Source organism: Archocentrus centrarchus, chromosome 1 (assembly GCF_007364275.1).
Source record: "Archocentrus centrarchus isolate MPI-CPG fArcCen1 chromosome 1, fArcCen1, whole genome shotgun sequence".
Lineage (NCBI taxonomy): Eukaryota > Metazoa > Chordata > Actinopteri > Cichliformes > Cichlidae > Archocentrus > Archocentrus centrarchus.
The window spans coordinates 26,440,112-26,463,865 of NC_044346.1; the positions used below are offsets into that span (position 1 = coordinate 26,440,112).

Genomic DNA, 23,754 nt, shown 5'->3' on the forward strand with positions numbered 1-23,754 from the left:
TGACTCAGCTCTCCAGATACCCCGTGGCAGCCGGGTGGCAGCTGAGGCGGAGCTGATCTCAATTTGTTGCTGGTTGTGTTGCAGGTCAAACAAACCTCTGAGAAGAAACAACATGAGTGTCTCCCACAGGAGAGCTACATGATACATTTAAATACATTAAAGCATATGATAAAATAATACTAGAAGAGTAATTATCTGTCATTTTGTTTTCAGAGATCATATTAAATATATTTTGTGTTTCACACTCTTGGATGGACAGAACTGATTTAATCTGGAATGTGGGAAATTGTGGGGCACATCACTATTGTTCAACATTTTATTGAATAAAAAAAATAATGAGGTACATAATTTGCAGATTAATTAGTCTATTATTAATGCAGGCAAACATAATGAAGCAGCAGCGTTTCCACAGATTTAACATTAAATTGTCTTTGAAACAGCCAAACAACAACAAACACTCACTGTTAGCGGGCAATAAGAGCCTTTTTATTTGTGCAATAAAGTGAAAACAATACAAGTGTAAAACAATGAAAAAAATTAGATGGTAGAACGGAAGAGGAAACAATAATGAATCATAATCAAGACAAAGCGAAACAAGAAGAGAAAGAAAAGCTGCCAAACCAGTCAATCAGGGATAAAATAAATCTGGTGCATTTTCTGCTTGCTGCAGTTGTTGGTTTTCAGCCATGCTTAAGAAGATGGCAGTGTCTGCCCAGTGGTCCACACTGTAGTTCAGACTGAAGTTATCAAAAGCTATGAGTTTTTATATGTTATATAATGTAATGCACATTCACTGGACATTAGATACACCTTGCTGGTGCTGGGTTGGACCACTTTCCTGTTTTAATTCTCTATGTCACAGATTCAACAAGGTGCTGGAAACATTCCTCAGAGATATTGGTCCATATTGATATGATAGCATGACACAGTTGCTGACACAGACTTTGCAGCTGCACGTGACATCCATGATGTGAATCTCCCATTCCATCACATCCCAAAGGTCCTGTCTTGGATTGAGGTCTCGTGATTGTGGAGCACACGTGAGAACAGTGAACTCATTGTCATGTTTAGAAAACCAGCTTGAGATGACTTGAGCTTTGTGATGTGTTATGTTATGCTGCTGGAAGAAGCCATCAGACGATGGGTATGCTGTGGTATATAAACGGATGGACATGGTCAGTAAGATTATTCAGGTAGGCTGTGGCATTTAAACAATGGTCAGTTGGTACAAAGTGGCCTGAAGTGTGACGAGAAAATATCCCCCACACATTACAGCACCACTAATCCAAACCATTGATTCAAGGCTAGTGTTCATGTTCATTTCTGACCCTACCATCCAAAAGCAGCAGCAGAACTCAACACTCATCAGACCAGAAAATGTTTTTCCAGTTTTCTTTTGTTCAGCTTTGGTGAGCCTGTGTGAACTGTAGCCTCAGTTTCCTGTTCTTAGCTGAAAGGAGTGGCACCCGCTGTGGTCTGTTGCTGCTGTAGCCCTTCTGCATCAAAATTTGGTGTGTTGTGCATTCAGAGATGCTCTTCTGCATTCCTTGTTTGTAACAAGTGGTTATTTGAGTTACTGATGCCATCCTAGGATATTCAGTCCTATCCTTGTCACTGGCTGAAGTCCCATCCTGTCTAAAGGCAGCCACCGTTATCCCGGTTCCAAAGAAAACAGCCATAAAAGACCTTAACAACTAAAGACCAGTGGAGCTGATGTCTGTAGTGAAGTGTTTTGAAAGGCTTGTCCTCCAGAACCTCAAAGTCCTCCTCCCCCAGAACTTTGACCCACACCAGTCTGCCTACAGGCCAAACCGGTCCACGGAGGATGTCAACACCACTGTGGTCGGCCTGATCATGGGGGGTGATGAATCAGCCTACTGGGAGGAAATATGAGACCTGGCACGGTGGTGCATCAAAAAAACAACCTGGAGCTGAACAGCACTAAGACCAAAGAGATGGTCATTGATTTCAGGAGGCAGAGAGGGGATTATGCTCCACTTTACATCAATGGAGTATGTATAGAGCGAGAAGCCTCATTCACATTCCTGGGGACCCACATTTCTGAGGACCTCACCTGGACTGCCAATCTGGGCCATCAGACTCTTGAACACTATACAATAATACACAATAGCTTCACTGATTCACTACACACTTCTTCTTCTGACTGCCTCACTGTGCTATATACTGTGCAATATATCTGGTACATAATTCTCCTCTGTGCAATAACTGGCACTTGTGCCGTATTTGGTATGTTTGTTACATTTATTTATTCCCCTGTAAGTCCTTGTGTTGTTTGATGTGCATATACATACTGGTTTTACAGTATTTTTCTTATTTTCTTGTTTAAGTTTTATAAGGAAAGGCACTGAACTGTGGCAGCTGCTACGTTTCGTCATACTCTGTGTTTGATGACAATAAAAGCATTCTATTCTATTCTATTCTATTCTATCAGTTTAAAGCAGTCTGGCCATTCTCCTCTGATCTCTGACGTCAACAAGGCATTGCCACTCAGAGAGCTGCTGCTCACTGGACATTTTCCCCTTTTCAGACCATTCTCTGTAAACGCTAAAGATGGTTGTGTGGAAAAATCCCTGTAGATCATCAGTTTCTGAAATACTCAGACTTGCACCAACAACCACACCACATTCAGCCACTTAAATCACCTTTCTTCCACATTCTGATGCTCAGTTTGGACTTCAGCATGTCAGCTTGACTATGTCCACATGCCTAAATGCACTGAGTTGCTTCCATGTGATTGGCTGATTAGATATTTGTGTTAGCGAGCACATGAACATGTGTAATTAATAAAGTGGCCAGTGAGCGTATGTGAGCGTATGTGTTTATTATTGAGCTGCTATACTAGAACCAGCTAATTCATTTTAACACACCATTTTCAACTGTAATTCTGCATTTAAATGTAGTTAATATGATATAGCAGAAATATGCATCAGCACAGACAGACAAGGTGCTGGACCATGTGCCTCAGTGTTGTAGCTATGATAAAATATTGGAAATCTGCTGACATCACAATTCAAAGACATTTAAAACTGTGATAGCAGAAAAAATACTGCGTATTTAATAATTGCTTTTAAACACGTTAAAATCTGTCTTTGGCTAAAATCTTTCATGGTAAAATGCTCCTGCTCCTGTTCCACAGACACAGACAGAATGATACTGAGCATGTGCAGAGTAATTGTCACCACTCTAGTTTGTTTCTATTAAAGATGTCACAGCAGCCCCCACTGCAACTGCCCCCTTATGTTAGCATGTTGGCATCAAAGCACGACAGAGTCCTTACAGCTTCACTGAGCTGCTAACACTACACAGGTGTATATATATAACTCTCTATGAAGCACCCTGCCAGTGACAACTTTATTAGTTTTAAATGATAAATTTCACAGTATGTGGGTGTACATTTCTCATGATTATCACCATTAAACCTATGATCTCAGAGCTAGAAATGTTTCATTGCTTGCCAGCAAGTGACAGTTTTACATAAGTCTTACATAATTATGGCATCTCCTTGATGGGGGGCTGAGGTGGGGGGTGGGCATCTGAAGAAACAGAGCAGAATTAAGGGGCAACTGAAGGCAAGTCAGGCAGACAGGCGAAACCTTTCTGTGAACCATCAGTGCTAAGCGACCCAGACAGGGAGTCTGTCATGTTGGATGCCAATGCAAACTAAATTCTGAGGTATATGACATCCCCCCCTCCCACTCAGTTGTCTGTCAGTGTGTTTGTGTGTGCGTGAAGGGTGTGGAGTGGTGATAGGGCAGAGGGGCTCGCTCAGTTGCGAGTTATATAAGCAGTAAAGAGGGTAATGTATTGATATGCACTGAGCTGACATCTGCACTGAGTTACCCTAACAACAGATGATAGCTGCTTATCAGTTATTAAGCTTGTGTCAATGGCTTCATGCTCAGGAGATGAAACCAGATGTGTGGATAGCTAGTGATGGCAATTAGATCAAACCGGGACATGTGGAAGCATATGGTGAAGACATGGTCATGTTCACTGGCCTTTTGAAAAGAAAACTCTCAAAACTATATGCTCAATCTCTAGTGGGAGTGACATTACTGTCTCACAAGCACCATGAAAAACGTCGTATGCAGGGACGGCCCTCTTCCCCTCCTTCAATGCCAGGCAGCAATAGAACTCACAGCTGGAGAAGGGTGGAAGTGAGAATCTACTGTCTCCATTCATGGCTCTTCTCCCGCTCCTCAGCTGTGCCATTTTCAATCAATAGCTTTTAGGAAATAAGCATCTACCCTGCAGTTTGGATTGAAAAGGCTCTTTTGTTGTGAAGCCCAGAGTGTGAGTAATGAGCTCACGTTGTACGTTTTTCAGAGGCATTTTCTTCCCCCTTGCAGTGAATTACATAATATGTTCATGTTCATAGTGAATCCTGAATGTCTGCGGAGAAAAAATTGTATTCACAGCTAAAAGAGCAATAAAGGTGATACCTACCTATCTCCTGGTGTGAAGTGGATGAAAAGCTATGCAATTTTAGCAGCACAAGACTTGCATGTGAATAAGATCATCTCATTTCCCCTCTGGCTCCAGGTGTTTACTGGGACCACTAATTCCCATCTGCACAGCTATATGCTTTAAAGCATTTCCTCCTCCTCCTCCTCCTCCTCCTCCCACTCCCCTTCTCCTCTCTGTGGCTGATGTGCTCGTGCTGGGAGCAAAATAACAGTGTAAGTATGACTTTGATTTGACCAAGGAGAAGTCAGGCAACTTCTTATTATTTTCTCATCTTTCTCTTGCAATAATAAAACATAACGTATGTTGACAGAAATGTATTACAGCAGTGCTGATGACAAAATACATCATGCAGTACACACTGAAAAGTACTGACAGTGGGTTTTTCATAACATAACAAAATGCACCATACAATGTGCATCTAAACCTTAAATGGTGTAAGATGTTGGATGTTGCAGTAGAACGTAATCAGGTAATCAGAGGATTTATTCAGTTTTTCATGTTGCTTGGTGATAGATAGTCATCTTCAAAAATATATGTACTTTAAACCAGGCTTTGTGGCACAGTGACCATCTGCTGCCTTTTTTCTGAATCTAACACTGCCATCTCTTGGTTGTCTGAAGCAGCTGCTCTGTTTGTGTGATTAGACTGAAAACAACAGAACGTGTGACTCTTAATTTTTTGCTGTACCTACAAAGATCCAATGAAAGAAGAATAAACACAATGCAAATTAATCAACAGGTGCTTCAGGTCTCAAAGGCAAAGTGGCTGTCATGAAGCCATTCTTAAGGAAGGGAAATGGGGAGAACAGGCGGAGATGCCAAATTACACAAGAAATGGACTGAAAATCAGTGGCAACAGGTCTGATGGAGTGATGAATCCAGATTTTAAAAATTTTGGTTCTAATTGTTGTCAGCATGTACAGTATGGACAGGCCAGGAGAGAGGTACAACAGGGAGTGTTTACAGCCACCTGTAAATCACAACGGAGGCTCTGTCATGGTTTGGGGCTGCATTTCAGCCAGTGGTGTTGGGGAACCAAAACTGATTAATTATGAACATGGAAAAGTGTAGTCAGATTTTGATCCACTGGGCAATACCATCTGGAAAGCATCTGATTGTCAGCATGACAATGATCCCAAACACAGTTCCAATGCAGTAAAAGCATATCCAGATAGAAAAACACACAATGAAACACTGTCACAGACTGCCCCCTTACTAGCCTCATTAAGAAAAGCAAAAAGTCTAGAGAACTTGCAGCAGCTTTTTAAATTGACAACCTGTCATCATACCAGCCATTATAATGTAATTTAGAAGATACTGTAATCACCAAATGCTACAGTTCAAAGGTTTTGGGTCTCTTGTTTATTTAATCTTCTGTAGTACAACTCTAATGTAATTCCTTCGGTGACATTTTTATTTCACGCTCATCATGTTTAAGACAAATTATGTTTGCACAGCTGAAAATATTTTGGCTCATTAAAGAGACAATATATTTGGTTAGCTGAGTGACTGTGAACAAAAACAAATTACAGTGAATGCAAAACCAGCTTTTTTGAGATGTGTTGCTGCCATTAAATTCAAAGTGAGCTATTTTTCTTAAAGTGCTACATTTTTTCATTTTAAACATTTGCTATGTTCTATTCTTAATAAAATATAGCTTTATTAAATTTGAAAAAATCATTGCATTCTGTTGTTATTTACATTTTACACAACTTCCTAATTTTTTTGGAATTGGCACTGTACCAAAAAAAATAAACATCTCAATACAAAGGTCTCCTACTCCCTTCACATAAAAGTGCAAACTGGCTCTAACTAGAATAGAAAGAGAAGCGGAAGGCAAAATAATCAAGTCTCCAGTGAAAGAAACAGGTCACATAACAGGTCCCCTGCCAGAAGCTTCCTTAGACAAAACACCCTTTAAAGTATCATGATCCTGTGGTTTGGACCCAAGGTTTTATTAGTTTCTGAAATTTAGGAGTTGTGTTTATTGCTTGGGTTTTGATTTCAGGGTTTCTAGTTCTTAATGTTGTCTGTAATGTAAGTTTGAGTTTGTGCTTTTCCATTAGTCCATTGTGCAAGGTCTGCCATCTCTATCCCAAGAACTGCTGCACAGAGCTCAAGCCTTGGGATGGTAGGTACAGACCATGGTGCTAGTTTAGCCTTGCCCATGACAAGTCCCACTTCAACTTTTCCACCTTCCTGAACTGTTTTTTATGTAAGCTGCAGCACCAATTGCTTTGGTTGAAGCATCTGAAAACACACACACAGTTCTGTGCGTACAGCTTGGGAGAGGGAAGTTGACATGTATGCCCAGGGTATGTGAAGTTGTTTCAGATCTTTAGAATCTCTCCAAGTTTCCCATTTTTTCAGCTTGCCCTCTGGGAGGGGTGCATCCCAGTCAACTGGTTCATTGGTGAGTTCCCTGAGCAGGGCCCTTCCTGAATTGTGACAGGATCCAGAAACCCAGTTTATCAAACACACTGTTGACAGTAGAGCGAATAGTTTGACAACGGTCGATGCAGAAAATGTGAATATGTCTGATATAATCTCCCAGAGCAGGCCTAAGCTGCTTTGAGTAGGTGCTGTTTCTTTGTATAAGTCTAGGTCCTTGATGATTGGAACAGTCTTCTGGTGTGAAAGCTTCTGCGACTGTTTGTCTGTTTGACATGAACTTGTGTAAGAGGAGGTTTGACTCAGCGAGTGAAGCCTGTGTACGCTGAAGAAGGCCAATTGCTTCTTCTGCAGATGGTAATGATATCAGACCATGTAAAAGTGCCTTTCCACAGACTTCACTGTATCAGTTCCATGCTCTCGGGCTCCTTCCTTTATGGCTCTCCACAGTCCACAAATGACTACAGACAGCCAAACACATGGGCTTTCATGCAATAATCAGTTACTGGTTTGGTGAGGTCACCGTCCTGGTCGCGTTAGTTTTCCTACACCAAGAAACAATGGAACACCTGCTGGATGTCTGCCACGATTGGCACTTTCTCCTTTCAAAAGCATAAGAGCACACCAAGGAGAGGATTGTTAAGGTCAGGTCCTACAAGAAACACATCACTGAGGGAGACACCAGAGAACTGGGCACTTGAACTGAAAACTACCTGGATCTGATTGGGCTTTTGTGGATCATACACCCCAATGGACAGTAGATACCAGCAATGCTCATTGTGGTTTAGTCACGCGCCACTTCTGCATGATCATCAGCAAAGATCTTTGCAATGAATGTAACATATTGATGCTGCATTCCAGGATTCCTCTAAGGGAGCACAGTAGTCATTTGTCTCCTGTGTTTTGCATTTACTTTTATTTCCCCAGTTCCACTATCCTAATTATTTTCACCAGTGCCTTGTTTCCCCAGATGTGTCTCACTCTCCTGATTAGCCTTGTGTGTGTGTGTGTGTGTGTGTGTGTGTGTGTGTGTGTGTGTGTGTGTGTGTGTGTGTGTGTGTGTGTGTGTGTGTGTGAGTGAGTGGGTGAATATTTCTATACAGTACTCTCATCCCTTTGTTCGTTGTCTCAGTGTCTGTTCAGCCAGTTTTCTAGCCTTGTGGCTTTCTCTCTGTGTCCTTGTGGACTTTTTACAACCAGCCTCATTAAATGGCTTGCTTTCTGTTAAATCCTTTTTGTCTCCTGAATCTGCGTTGGGACCATTATCCTGCAAATCATGACATAAAGTCAGCATTGATGAGATGGCCTTCTAACTTTGCAAAAAGGGCCATATCTGAGATTGGTAAATGAAAGGAAAGGATTAAGTTTGTTAAAGAACACAGACATTGGACAGAGGATGACTGGAAAATGTTGGCAGTGTTTGAATCAAAAAAGAAGAACATTTATGAAATGTAGAAAAACAAATGGATACTGGAGTGCTGGACTCCATTTGTTGAGCAAGGTGAAGGAACTATGATGGTCTGGTGACTCTTTGGTGGTAAAATGGGTGTTATGCACAGGATAAAACTGACCTTGAACAATAAAGTCTATGATTCCATTTGCAAACCTTTGCCAAAACACTGTGGCTGCTACTTTATTGGAGCCAGTTTTCCCATACAGTAGGACAATGTCCTAAAGCACAGATCCAAACTATGCAGGAACTATTTAGAGAAGAAGCAGTGAGCAGTTATTCTGTCATAGAGTGGCCAGTGCGGTCACTGGATTTCAGGCCTGCTGAAATGTTTTGGGAAAAGCTTGACCATGTTGTGCATTAGAAGTGCCAGAAGAAGAACCAGTCCAGCCTGTGGTTGCTTCAGAAAGCATCGGGTAAAACTTCACCATATTATCTTATCAAATGCAGAATGCCAAAATGTCAGTCTCCTGTGCTCTGCACCTTGGTTTCATCTACAAATCCACAATCATACAGTAACATATTATTATGATTCACAGTAGTAAAGCACACTATTTTGTTAATGCATGAAGTTATAATGAAAAATATTAATGGTTAAAATATAGTTAGGTATATACAATAGGTAAATAACATTTTAATTTCAATGCAAAAAAAAAAGAAAACTGGTCAATTAACAAGCTTATCACAAAAAACTAATGACTAATGTTCCCTGTATTGGGCATATATTGTCCATCAGTGGGACATCTGTATCATTCTTAATGCTTTTAATGCCATCTGTGTTTATTTCCTAGAACTGTTTCCCTAACTTTTTACAAACCTATTCAATGTGCATTCTCCATATGTACTCTATGCACTGCCTGCTCTGCACCGAACATAAATCAGATACAAAGACAGGTTGTTTGAAACAGTGCGGCAGCTAAAGAGCCAAATATTTCCCTCAAGATTGTGTAGCGAACAAAAACAGAGCAAACAAAGTACTGTATGTGCCTTATGCATCACATGGCACCAGGTGAATAGTAATGCTGTGAGACCCATCTGTAACAGATGTATGGTCACAACTAAATTTTGCTTCACCCAAAAGGCCCAAAAAGCTATTATAAGATTAAAGGGTCACATGCTTAATCCACAATAAATATTCAGCATTTTGCATCTCAACTGGTCTCAGATTAAATCAGACTTTTAGACTTCCTCCCTGCTCTGTTTTTCAGCCCATAAAGAGAGACTCCAGCTAAATATGTCTTTTTTTCTATCCACCCAGTCATTTTATTAGCCAATTATTTAAACAGGGTCATGGGAGAGCTGGAGCCTATACCAGAAATTGTTCCCAGGTCACCAGTCTATCACAGAACTAACACCTTTGGACTATGTGAGGATACAGGAGCACCCAGAGGGAACCAACACAGAAGCATCAGAAGCATCCTTCTTGCTGTGAGGTGGCAGTGTTCAATGTGTGTGTTAACACAGTACCAAAGAGGAAAGAAAGCAGAATGATCTTAGAGAAGCAATTGTTGCTGATAATCAGTCAGGAGAAGGGTTATAAGGCCATTTCCAAACAAGCTGAAGTTCATCATTCTACAGTGAGAAAGAATAGTCACAAGTAGAAAACATTCAGGACAGCTGCCAATGTTCCCAGGAATGGATGTCCCAGAAAATTCCCCCCGAGGTCAGACTGTGACAATGCTCAGAGAAACTGCCCCAAACCCAAGAGCTACATCTCAGACCCTACAGGCCTCAGCACATCCAATGTTAACAGTCATGACAGCACAATTAGAAAAAGACTGAACAAGTATGCCTTGTTTGGAAGGGTTGCCAGGAGAAAGTCTCCTCTCTCTAAAAAGAACATGGCAGCCTTACTTAGGTTTACAAAGTTGCATTTGAAGAAACCACAAGACTTCTGTAACTATGTCCTTTAAACAGATGAGACCAGAGTGGGCATGTTATTTGCACAGCGGCATGTTAGGTAAACCAAACACAGCATATCAGCACAAATACCTCATACCAAGCACAGTGGTGGAGGGGTAAGGATTTGGGCTTGTTATGCAGCCACAGTCATAGTCCAGACCTCAACCTGACTGAAATGCTGTGGCAGGAATGAATGTCTGCAAACCTGAAGTGAAGCCACATTTTAAAGAAGAGTGGTCCAAAATTTCTCCACAATGATGTGAGAGACTGATAAAATCATACAGAAAACAATTCAAGTTATTGCTGCTACAAGCTACTGAATCATGGGGTGTACTTATTTTTTCATACACTACTTCTGCATTTTGGCCTAATTTTTGTTAAATAAATAAGGGCACAGAGTTTCTTTATTTATTTAACTAGTCGTCATTCCATGCAGTCGTGCCCCTGACTGTAAGTCTTATCGGCAAGCTATGTGATGTTTTTATTTATTTATTAATTTATTGTTTTTTTAAGCTTTTTACTTCCTGTGAAGCTATATAAAAACAAAGTATATGAGCATATTTGTATCAATTTCAACAATCTTAAAGATTACAGGTAAAAATGTATTTTTTTACTTACTACACTAACCACCAGCTACCTGCTAATAAAATAATATTATAAATGAAATTACAGTAATAATACTGTAAATTAAAATTTAGGAAAAGTGCTGTAAACATTTTTATAGTAACTTACTGTAAAAGTTTGCAGCCACATTTTTACAGTGCCCAGCATTCAAACAGGACATACACACTTGTTAAATATTTTCCTATAAGTATGTTCAAGACAATTAAATATGAAGTGAAAATCTAAACGTTACAAGACATTAATACCATATAATATTAGCTGTACAATTATTACTCAGAATTTATTTGATCGGGTATTTTTTTAATTTTACATTGTTCTTGAACTCTTATAAACACCAGGTGGCAGCACACTGCATCTTTTGCCCGGGTAGAACTATTGCACAGCAAAGTTAAATGAAGACCGCAGTCACAGAAACATAAAGCCAGCGACAGAAACCCAGAAAAACACCGACAAATGAGGAAACTCATATGACTTAAAAAATAAAGGCTTGATTTGGCCTAATGACATTCACAGCCGATGATCAGATTACATCTGTGAAAATATGCTTCATGGACCTGATTAAAGGCAAAGGGCTACAGACTCTGGTTTCTCCAGGACCATTATTGCTATTATCTATCACATAAATAGAAACTTGGTACAAACAAAAAAAACTGCAAAACTGATTTAATTTAATGAAGTTAGAGAAGTCACAGATTAAACTTTAAAAAAAAAATGTGAATAACTGTATTTGTTGAACAATTTATTGAGCTATCTTAACTTTTAGAGACTATTTTTTTCATCACGTTTTTAGTTATTGTTGCATTTATTTGATTTTTATGCTGTTTTAATCTTATTCTATTTAATTGAGCTGTTTTCTAGTCAAGTAATTCTACTTTAGTGAGCTATTTTGGCTGTTACTGTTTAAGCTTTGCAAGACAAGGTTTCCTATCTGGATGACTAAAGTATATCTTATCTTGCCTTATCTTAATTATTAAAATTACAGTAATCTATAATCAAGTACAAGGGAAACTATCCAGAGAACATCAAAATTGTTGTCCTTCTTTTATTACATTTCTATATTTAGTGCAATATAATTTATTTTACTTTATTATTGATATTCAGTGTAATATGTGTAAGTTTTAATCTGCTGAATATAAACAGGTTATTAAACCCTGGCAATTTCTAAATAATGAGAAAGACCTGAAACCTTAGCGATCATCTCACGAGCAGGTTCAGCGCTCGCAAATAAGCTCTTATTTTGAAATTTCGCCGGATACGGAATGTTTGATTCCGTGATTCTTCACAGAGGTCCGAGCAGCAGCAGCAGCCTGTCAGTGCTCCGGTCTACTTTGCTCGCATCATTCAGGCGGCTAGCTATGTGACAGTGCGGCTGTTTCTTCTGCTTCCCGGACCCCCTCCGTGTCCCGGTCTCCCCAGTCCGGCGTCCGTTTATGATGGATCACAAGAGAGCTGATTCGAAGGGCACCAGCCTGTACGGGGAATTTCTGTTCACCAGTAACCGGAAAGGCAGGTGTGCCGTCACCCTGACCGAGAAGGACCTCGTTGTCCAGAGGCTCACGTCGGCACCTGTCGGGCGGAACAAGGTGGTGCTCAGCCTGAAGGAGTGCGTCGGCTGTCGGGCTTACCGGGGAAATGACAGCGTGGACCCGGCAGCGTACTTAGTTGCCTACTTTTACCCACTCAAACGGCGGTGGATGAGCTCCAGAGTGTCGCGGCAGAGAGTGGAGCAGTGCTTTCGGCTCGCCGCACTCCAGGACCCGCGCGCTAACCTGGAGGAGGCAGAGAAGTGGGCTCGCGCTGTCCGAGAACGCTCTGCCCGGCAACAGTTCCCTAGAAACGGTGAGTGTAGTATAGCAACGAAAACGGAAAGTTTACAGGTAGTGATAGCAGCAGGGTCCCTCGCTGCGCTTACATTCATCTCTGTATGAAGATAACGCTGTGATACTGAGGCGAACATGAGTTTCAGCCGCCACCAAATGACTGTTAACCCACGCGCCTGCTCACAACTGAAAGAGTAATGTTAGTGGGATAAAAGCGGTGCCCTTTTATGTGTATTTTATCAAAACGTAGGCAGTTTGTACGAGCAAATTGCTAACATTTTAAAGGGCGGACTGATTTTAAAATTAGTATTTACCAATGCCCGCTTATTCTCATTGTGTTCACACATTTGAAAAAATTAACAGACTAAATCTGAAGACATTTTCTGAATATTTTATTCTCCTTGAGTTAGTTGTGTAAGTACACAAAGCCTAGTTTAATTTTTATTTCAGTTAACTAAAAGGGCTTCTCCCCCATATAACCTACTAGGTCTTGACCTATACCTTCTTTTAATCCATTATATAATGGTTTTTAGTGGTATACAGTTTATATAAATAGTTTATTTAAATATAAGCTTAATCATATGTTAAATAGTCCAAAACAAAAAGGTTGGAAGTTTATTGCCATATGAAAAAGAAAAGTGGTATATCCTTACATGTTGGAAGTTGTGACTTTAAAATGTTGGGCATTTTTGAAAATTATTGCTTAATCAGAATAGCTGATGAATACCTTCATGGCTTGTAGTGGGAGGAGGTGTAGCTGTTTTTTCCTTATGATAAAAAAAGATGACTAACCACAAAGTCTGTTTTTTTTAGCATCTCTAGTTTAATGTGGCATTAATGAGTCATCTCCCAGAGTTCACCTTTAGCTTTTTTTTTTCTTGTTTATTTCTTACTTTTCAGTTTCTAGGAAATTGTAAATTACAATTTAACATAATTTTTACTATAAAAGGCTGCCTGGTTGTCCTTCCTGGTTTATTTTTGTAACAGTTAATCTTGCCCTACAGCCCTACTGGTAATTAGCTGGTAGTATCCTGATTCATTCCCTATACAGAACTGGTTTTGTGGCATTTCATCAGATCTCTCTCGATTACCTTTAAATTACTCCTCGGATTAATAAAACAGAAGAGCAGGTCTGAACAGAGTCAAGTTTCAGTTCCTTTTAAAGAAACATGAAAAACACAAGGGAATATTACTGCTATTGAGATAATGTCCAGTCAAGAGGCGGGGCTCCTGTGATGCTCTGCCTCATCATATTTAACCTGCGCCTTACGTGGACAAAGCAATACTACTGGTGTGTTATGGAGAGTCACCTTTCAGTTCAGAAGCTTCAGGCTTCAATCAAGCCTAGTTAATCTAAAAACACACCTGAGAAACATGAGACAATATTGATTGTGTCGTTTGTTAATGTAATGCCAGGAGGTGTAATTATTCCAGCAGGAACCGTTCTATAATCGGAGATTTCTAAAGATAAAAATACTTTTTTTTTTTTTCCATTTTCCCTCACACAAATTATTTCCTCCACACAGCCACAGTATCAGTGGCACACTGTGACCCAGTTAGCATTTCCCCCAAATTTATTTTTAACAAGGCAAAACATGCTGCAGTTCTACTCTGCCAGTCATTGTCAGAGGAGAAAGGACTAGACGTTTAGTAGCTCTAAAAAGTATTTGCTTTGAAATGTGTTGTAATTTGACTGCATGGGTTGTAAACCAAGACAGTGACTGAATTAGTGTGCCACCTTGGGACAATCGCCCAAACACAAGCGTCTCGATTACATCACCTGCTCTAGCTCTACCTCTCTTATCGCTGGTTTATTCAGACTAATGCTTTGTTTTTGGCCTAGTTTTGACTTTCTGGCAAGGTACATCACCAAGGTTTCTGTTTTCACACAGGATACTGTGGATGCTATTGACCAATTTAGTACTAAAGCTGCTGATTTCACCCTAGTCTCTGATACATTTGCCTTGGCTACCAAATACATTGGTCCTGTAAATATTTTTTGCAACACACAGCTAAAGTGAAAAACTTTATTTTTTTTTTACTTTTTCATGTTTCTTAAAATTTCAGAACTGCTTGCATAACAAGCAAAAAACAGACGTTTATTTTTTAAGAATTTTTAACTTGAAGATGTCAAACTGTGAATTATTGCATTATTATTTAAATTACTGTGGTTTAGTAGCAGTCAATATAGATAAATATTCAGTCATAGCATGTTTTCAAATGATTAAACTTCTGATTAAGAAGAAGTTCTTTATTGTCATTGCACATTTCCATGCAACAAAATTCAGTTTGACAGCTCTCCCATTTTTGTCACAGCAGCATATAAATGAGAAAGAAGATATACATTTCACAGGCATGTAAGTAGGAACAAGAAAGAAGAACAGAAACGAGTAACGAGAAAATAGCAACAAAAAGATAATACAGGCCTAAATATCCATTAAGTGTGCAGAGTATGAAGTGCAAAAAAGTCCACTAGGTTTGCAAGAAACCACTGATCGAGCACAATGCACACAGTGTTATCACCACACTCTGGGTGGGTGGCACAGTGGTGCGGTGGTTAGCACCATCGCCTCACAGTAAGAAGTTCCTGAGTTCAAATCAACTGGCCCTCTGGGGTCTTTCTGTGCGAAGTTTGCATGTTTTCTCACAGTCCAAAGACATGCATGTTAGGTTAACTGTAAACTGGCCGTAGGTGTGAATGTGAGCGTAAATGTCTCTCTGTGTTAGCCCTGTGACAGACTGGACACCTGTCTCCCCCTATTGGCAGGAGGGTTAGCCTCCAGCTCCCTTGTAACCCTGAATTAAAGAAGCAGAAGAAAATGGATGAAGTTAGCATAACAAACACTGGAAATTCCTTTTGATTTTCGACTTGTTCTTGATTGCCTCATTGCTTGATTGTTTTCATGTGCAGCCGGGATTCTCAGTCTGCATCTATGGCCGGCTTTTTACATGCTGTGCCACGTATTCTTATAGGGATATGCTCCCTGCTAAGGCCTGGCCTGGATGCAGTGCTTGGTTTCTGGTTGCAGACTAGTTACCTGGAGTTGGTACACACCTACAATATGTCTAACTTTTTGTGTGAATTGGAAGGTGTTCAATAAACTGAAAAGCAGTAAAAATTGTTCATATAAAGCATTGTTTGTATTTTCACACCATTTCAGATGTAGAAAAATAGGTTTATTTTGCCTACCTGTGTTTACGCTGTATACAACTTGACAATGTTTGGGGGAAAGGTTGAATAGTATTTTAAAACAGAGGCTGGCATTTTTTTGTCACTTATTTATTTTTCAGACAAAATGACCAAAACATTGCTGGTTTACCTTATTTTATAACAAATTGGTTATATTTTAGCTTTAGTTGTTAGTTCATCATACTTTTGTTGATTTGGGGTCTAGAAACATTGGAGTGTGGGAGTGTTGGTCTAATATTTGATAGTTGTGGTAATACTTAAAAGATCAACTACTCCTGGAATAAATTAAGAAAACCTGATTTATTTATTTATTTATTTTTTTAATTATCGCCACTGGCTGTCTCGTAATTTAAGCATAAATAATCAAACAGAACCAGAAGTGCTGAGAATAAAATATCAGCTGCATATGATTCTACTTCTGGGTTACCTGCCGAAGTGTCAACTTTCGGAGCATTTTCGCAGTCAGTGGTGGTAATTTCAAACCTCATTGTAGCTGCAGGGCTTTTTGGTATCTTTAGAAGAGGCTAATGTGATCTGGAGTTAGTTACTTATTGTTCCTGAGGCCTCGTGAACCATACCAAATCCCGTCATGAGTTCTGCGTCCAAACCATTAGTCTAAATGAGGTCAGTGCAAGCCTGTCTGACCTCTCCATCAACACTGATGCTTGTGTCACTGCCTTGACGTCAGGTACGCTCAAAGGGTTATTCAGAAAGCGTCTATTTTCTACAGATCCATTTTCCCGTGACATGGATTTAATGTTTGTCCACATGTGGGTTTAAACACTGCCTGAGGGAGACAATACAACAGCCTTGGAGTTAGGTGTGCAATATGCCAGATATTTACTTTCTATTTTCAAAAACACAAACTCCTTCATCAATATTTTATGTGTGCTGAGGTTGCCTGGTATTGCTTCTCTGCTCTAATGGTTGACACTGAATCAGCGTTGCACTTCAGGGCATCCATATTAGTTTGCATGATAATGATCATTTATTTAAACATCTGTTAAACCCATGACTCAAAAAGCCACAATCTGTCATCTGGTGTGGCTGTTTTGAATAGTTTTTGATGCTTTTTTGGTAGCTTAGAGAATTGGTGAGACGTCACCAGCTGATCTTGATACTGTTGTAATTAAGCAAGGAAATTGTCTCTCATACTGTTCTCACAGTTGAATTGCAATTAGACTGTTTTCTTTGACAGATGTGTAACGAAAGGTTACTTCCACTGGAAAAGGAAGTTCAGAATAAACTGCAGGTCATGACCGGCTAGTGGTTAGCTCTGTGGTGTGTTCAAGTGATGCTTTTGAAATATCACACGAGGTGATAGATGAGTCAGCGACTCGACACGCTACAATGCCTAGCACCGAAAAAGACACATTCCTTCTTTGAGAATTACAATTGACACCTCAGCTGCATTGGCCAGTTTTTCCTTAACAGTATTGTTGTAAGGTTACAGTAATAAAAAGATTAAATTCATCTGTTGACAGCATTGTCATCACCATAAGAAAGGTGATGGTAGCAGGCAGAGAGGCTACTGGTATTGATTAAAACCATCACAATAGATTGTCATCTGGCTTGAGCATATGGTTGCTGATAGAAAATGATAATGAACTGCAGCACTACAGCAGTACTGTATGTAGTGGCAGTATAATCAGCACTTACTGTAAGTCCATTTCATTTATGAAGTAAAGTTTTACTGGTGGGTACACAAATTTCCACCACTTCCTTGTGACACAAAATTGTGTTTTAAGCTAGACAAAAATGACATCAAAACAATGAAAAAAGGCTATTTATAAGAAACTAACAGACCTGTGGAAGAGGTCGACTAAACAGAATGCTTTTCAAAAATACTGTTTAAGAATACAAAACCTTAACTCAACAAGCTGACCGAACTACATCACAGAGAACTCAGCCGAGTGATTAATGGAGCAAACCATTATAAATCCAAACAGGGAAATTCCTTCCATTTGTTTGGCCTCTGTACTGAGGTTTTGTAGACACGTGTCCACCACTAACCACATGGTGTTAACTCATCCACCATTTTGGACATGTGACCATCATGGTGACAATGTAGGATCAGGTGAATTAGGGCCTCAGTCACACAGGCCAAGAGACCTATCTCCGGTCATCTGACAACCACCGGTGAGGAGGGAAAAATGAGTATTCCCTGGCCGGTTGTGTGTAGTTGCTGGAGATTGATGACAGTCTTTGGGAAAATGATTGCTAAAGTCCCAGTCACACAGAGTGACCCCTGGAACCATCAGTCACTAGAGAAAAATGTGTATTCCCCAAGTAGCTGGTGTGTTTAGTTGCTAACATATTGCTGTGGTCATAGTTCGGATGGAAGTGACTAAAAACGTTGTTCAGCTGCTCTCCAAGATTCAAGAGCGTTTTATTGTCGTGCGCAGTAAACAGTCAGTTACACTGAACAGTAAATTGATGAATAAATCCATAAATCGAGCAGATATTTGAGGTTTACACATCTGCATTCTTGCCTAAAAGCATTGAAAAAAGTTTTTTGTGTCACAGAAACAATAATATTTCAAACATTTCCACCATTCCCACAACAGGCTTTGGCCTGCAATGAATCATGGGATAAACCACGAATGATACACCCAATGCATTCTTCAAATCCAGGGAAAAAAGGATGCATTTGGAGGTGCCTTTGAATTGGGGCAGCCTTTGTCACTTGACTGTGACGTAATGACCTTAAAAATGCAGCTTTGAAAGGATGCAGCTCCTGAATTGGGACACACCCAATGACAGCAAAACAATATAAACCAAATATGTGTGCCATTATTTATAAAATAGTGTTGTGTTATAAAGTGCATTGAAACAAACTGACCAAATTAATTAAACCAAACAAGCACATTGTTTACTCACAGGAATGATCGAAGGGGGCACATTGTAGCCTGAATAGTGTGTCCTTGAGGAAGACAAAAACTGGAAATGTGATGATAATAAATGGATGATAATATGGGAGCAGCTTGTCCTAATGCACCGTCTTCCATTATGTTGCTGCCACCATGTAGACTGACCTTGGTCAAACTTCTTTATTTTTGAAAGACACCTCCAAGAAGTAGATTAAGGTGTCAGCATGCATTCTGCCTCATTTATAGTTTTTTTTTGTTTGTTTTTTTGTTTTTTGTTTTTTAATCTTACACTTAACTAAACATCGTTTGCATGCCCCTGGTGGTAGATAGATTATACATTAACACTGTTGTTGTATTGTCAGATAAGATAAAAGCCACAAATGAGATGCCGTCAGTGTGGAATAACCGGTCATGTGTTTAAGCCTGCAAAACGTTCTGCCCTGCATCCTGTAGTCCCAAGATTTTGCACAAATTGGTAGAAGAACAACATCAGCAGTTGAATTATTGTAACATTGAATCCAACATACAACAACAGAGTAGCAGCCCCAGTACCAGAATTTGTATTTATTTAGTATTGGTAATGTGGTCAGTCAACATCAGTATAGTGTTGAACTCCAGGGCAGAGTGTCATCAGTGTTTGGCCTCTTGGGACAATGTCATTGTCACTTGTAGTTCTACATTGTTCAGCTGATTTTGCTTAGTGTTTGTTTTTACCATCAGACTTTTTTGACTTTCAACTTCTGCTGCAGTCATGACCTCATTTCTAGTTTTCCTGTGTGGCCTTCACTGTTAGGATGATAAGTATTGTATGTATAGAACAAACAGCACTGCTGATTATTATAATTTTCTCTTTAACTGAAATCATGAGTATGTGCTTTGTTGAGGTTGTACAGTAGTGCCACATTGAGGGTAATAGTTTGAATTACTAAATAGAGATAATAATTTGTGCTAATGCACTGTAACTAAATATGGGTGTTAGTATGAGTGTGAAACAATAAAAATGGCTCTGAAAGACCTTATCTGACATTCTCAGGGGGACTGGCATGGCTTCTTTTAGCAGTGAAATCCAGGCCTCTCTCAGCCAGTCAATGCTGTTACTGACAATTTACCTCAGGCTGAGACAGTAGAAGCTGGGACATTAGTTTATGTTCTGTCATACAAAAGTCTGGAAGAGGTAGCACAAAGAATAGGTTTGTGTTACATGAACAAGTGATCATTCTTTAGAGGCAACCTTTTATTTTAATTTCCAGCTCCATATTTTTATCCTTCTACTAGAGTACACTATATTGTCAAAAGTATTTACTCATTCTTAATCCACAGGGTTAATAAGACGTCGCCCCGCCCTTTGCTGCCATAACAGATACAACTCTCAGGGTTCTAGCCAGCGGTTGATCGCCTTGCTGAGGTGCCATCACGCCGGGCTGAGAGTTTCAGCAGTTAACTGCCAGAACAGATCACTATTATAACACTTAACATTAACCCTCCCCCAAAACCCATTGTACATTCACGCCAGCCTGATTCAATGTTACCAGTCTCTGCTCTAATTCATCCCAAAGGTGTTCTGTTGGGTTAAGCTCAGGACTCAGTTCTTCCACACCAAACTCGTTCATCCATGTCTCTGTGGACCTTGTTTTGTGCTTTGGTGCACAGTCATGTTGGAACAGCAGGGGGTCATCCCCAAACTGTTCCCATAAAGTTGGGAGCAGGAAATTGTCCAATGTCTTAGTATGTTGAAGCCTTAAGAGTTCCTTTCACTGGAACTAAGGGGCTGAGCCCAACTCCTGAAAAACAACCCCACACCATAATCCTCCCTCCACCAAACTTTACACTTGGCACAATGCAGTCAGACAAGTACCGTTCTCCTGGCAACTGCCAAACCCAGACTTGTCCATCAGATTGCCAGACGGAGAAGCAGGACTTGTCATTCCAGAGAACACGTCTCCACTGCAATAGAGTCTAGTGACTGTGGAATATTTAGTAGTGAGGAAATTTCACAACTGGATTTGTCACACAGGTGGCATCCTATCACGGTACCACGCTGGAATTCACTGAGCTCCTGAGAGCAACTTATTCTTTCACAAATGTTCGCAGAAGCATCTGCATGCCTAGGTGCTTTGTTTTATACACCTGTGGCCATGGAAGTTGTAACACCTGAATTCAATGATTTGGGTAGGTGAGTGAATACTAAGGCAATACAGTGTAGCTTTGAATGATTCACAGATCTAAATAATCCTCATTTGTTTTAAACTGGGCCTTGGTGCAGCACCTCTGTTAATCCTGTCTGAATCAGTTTATTTAACCCAACTTTCTTCTAATTGGATGCCCCTTACAAACAGAAGTTTTGTCATCAATAATAATAACCACATTAGGGATAAGAGAAGAGTAGAAACCAGCTGTTTGTCAGGTTAAAGCATGTAAGTATTTAAATTCTATTAAGAGGGATTGTAAGAAAGCACTGACATGTAGTACTGTGCTAAAATCTTGAGTCACCCTTCATTTCTTTATATTTTGCTAGGAAATGGGAAATGGGTGCAGCAATTTATTGAAACATGCAAACATAGTAAACATACATGGAAATACAGTACATAAGGCAAAAACGGGGTTAGCATTCTAATGAGCTTGAAAGTAAATATTTATTCCTTGGCACAGCCTGAACTCTCTTAGGCAGCTTTCTTGTCATTTTTTTAAAGTGTTCTTCAGGAATCGTTCTCCAGGCTTGTTGAAGGACATTTGAAGCTCTTCTTGTTTTTTTTATATCCAGGTATGCTTTTACTGCACTGGCAATGTGTTTGGGATCACTATGCTGAAGAATAAAGCTGTTGCCAATCAGACACATTCCAGACTGTATTGCATGGCTGATCAAAATCTGACAGTACTTTGACAGAGCCTTCACCATGTTTTACAGATGGCTGCAGACACTCACTGTTGTACCTCTTTCCTGATGTCCTCCATACTTATTGATGACAATTGGAACCATAAATTTCAAACTTAGATTCATCATTCCTTAAGACCTGTCACCATTGATTTTTAGACCAGTTATTGTGTAATTTGGCATACCTCAAATTTCCCTCCCCATTTCGCTTCCATTGAGACTATTTCTGATGAGACTTCAGCAAACAGTAGATGGATCAACTGAAGGTCCAGAAAACCTAAACACCTATGCAGTTTTATTTGGGTATAAATGCCTATATGAGCATGTTCATTACTTCATATTTCCACATAGTGCTTGAGTTGTGGTTGTTGTTGTGTGGGTGCACATGTAAAGACAATAAATGTATGATTGGTAGGTGGACACACAAAAAAGACAGGTTCCATTATTTTCAGAATCAGAAGAATTTATCACGCCGAACGTACACTTCATCAAGATTTAGTACATTCACCTTAGAGCATGGCCAAAGCTGGCCTGCAAGCCTCAAGGCTCGCATTCACCTTGCGGTTCAGCTCTACCAGGTACTGAGTCTGTGTGTACTGCTCTACACAACCCTTCATACTGAGCAGGCATCTTACCTAAGCCACGAACAACTGCCCAGATTTTCAGAATTTCACAATAAAACAGGTATCCCTCAAGGCCAATCAGAAGAGATCCTGTTATCAGGTCCTGTTATTAGGCCAAATATGTACACGTCTTCTACGTCCTCGATGGACAGGGCCGTCAAGCACATCATCTTCTGGTCACCCCAGGAATCCATGATGTAGCCAGCCAGAGATGTCCCAGCGGTACAGGAGGGTTCTCCTTCCCTCGGTCTCCTCGTGGAGAAAATCTGATCAATAGCATTGAGAGACCACCTGACCAAATCCATAGTTTTAATTTCCAGTTTGGACGATGTGTAGAGAGAGGCGCTTAAAGCGCAGCAAAGCAGCAAAACAGGGCAGATAAGGGATGGGTTGGGAGAGAAAAAAAGGCGTCCACCTCCGCCGAGAGTGAGAAGAGAAGACTCACGCTCTCGGCGAAAGATTTTACAAATATTTCAAGAAATCTCTGTATGTTCATCAGTTGTTCACCTTTGTTGACAGCTGTTCATCCAATCCACTTCAGACTTGACACGTTAATTGCTGGTGGCCAGAGTAAGCACAGTCACCAGTTTGATATTGCTTGGATTGCCATTTCTCATATTTTAGCTAAATGTTCTGTTACCAGTCTTTCCCCTAACTGACCACTGCCTTCTGCTGTCTGTGTGTAGGGGAGGGGCACACATAGCCATACAGGCTGGGGTTTTTTTTTTTTTTTTTTGGTGACATTCATTGACATAAATTCATCTCCAAGCGCCTCAACCCTAAATATAACGAGTAAAACCCAGTTCTCAGCATAATCCTACCACCAAGTCTTATCCCTCAAATGGGCACATCAAAATGACTTTTAGGAAATGTACAGTAATCACACATGTTCTCATTTAATTTTAGTGTATTTTTGTCTTTGGTTTCCTGTCACAAATGACTTCAGCCATTCACTCGTTTTTGGATGAGCAGTTCTCGAGAAAGCTCCAACCTACAATCTGCCCATCATGCATGTCCAGGTTTTGAACTGACACAGTCTCTCTCACGCACACACACACACACACACCCACACACACACACACACACACACATACACACGTTCAGCAAGTATATCCTTATCTATATATATATCCTATCTTCAATAACTCAGTGATTTCCTGGATGTTTGTTTTGTATCTGCAATAAAATAACACAAATTAAGCTCTCTGAACAGGCTCTGCACTAGTACAGTAATCCCTCACTTATTGCGGGTGTTACGTTCCAGGACCACCCGCGATAAGTGAAAATCCGCGAAGTAGGGACGCTATATTTATTTTAATACTTATACATTATTTTAGTAGTTATACACTATTTTAAGTTTTTATAAACCCTCCCCACACACTTATACACCAAATATATACATTACTGTACAACAGGTACTACGCATGTGAAGAACGAGTACTGCAAAAACCTGCGAAACAGCGATAAATATTTTACACTAATATTGATTGAAAACCCACGAAACAGCGAGTCCGCGAACTGCAAA

The 23,754-nt window shown here is 40.0% G+C and overlaps 1 protein-coding gene across 1 annotated transcript in view; it reads left to right on the top strand.

The window, feature by feature from the left end:
* Positions 1–12,146: 12,146 nt before the first annotated feature.
* LOC115778662 (sphingosine kinase 1-like) overlaps positions 12,147–23,754 on the top strand; it is a 47,475-nt gene continuing 35,867 nt past the window's right edge. Inside the window, exon 1 of the mRNA XM_030726868.1 lies at positions 12,147–12,693. Coding sequence (XP_030582728.1) covers positions 12,285–12,693 — 409 coding nt within the window. The 5' untranslated portion in view covers positions 12,147–12,284. The remainder of the gene's footprint in view (positions 12,694–23,754) is intronic.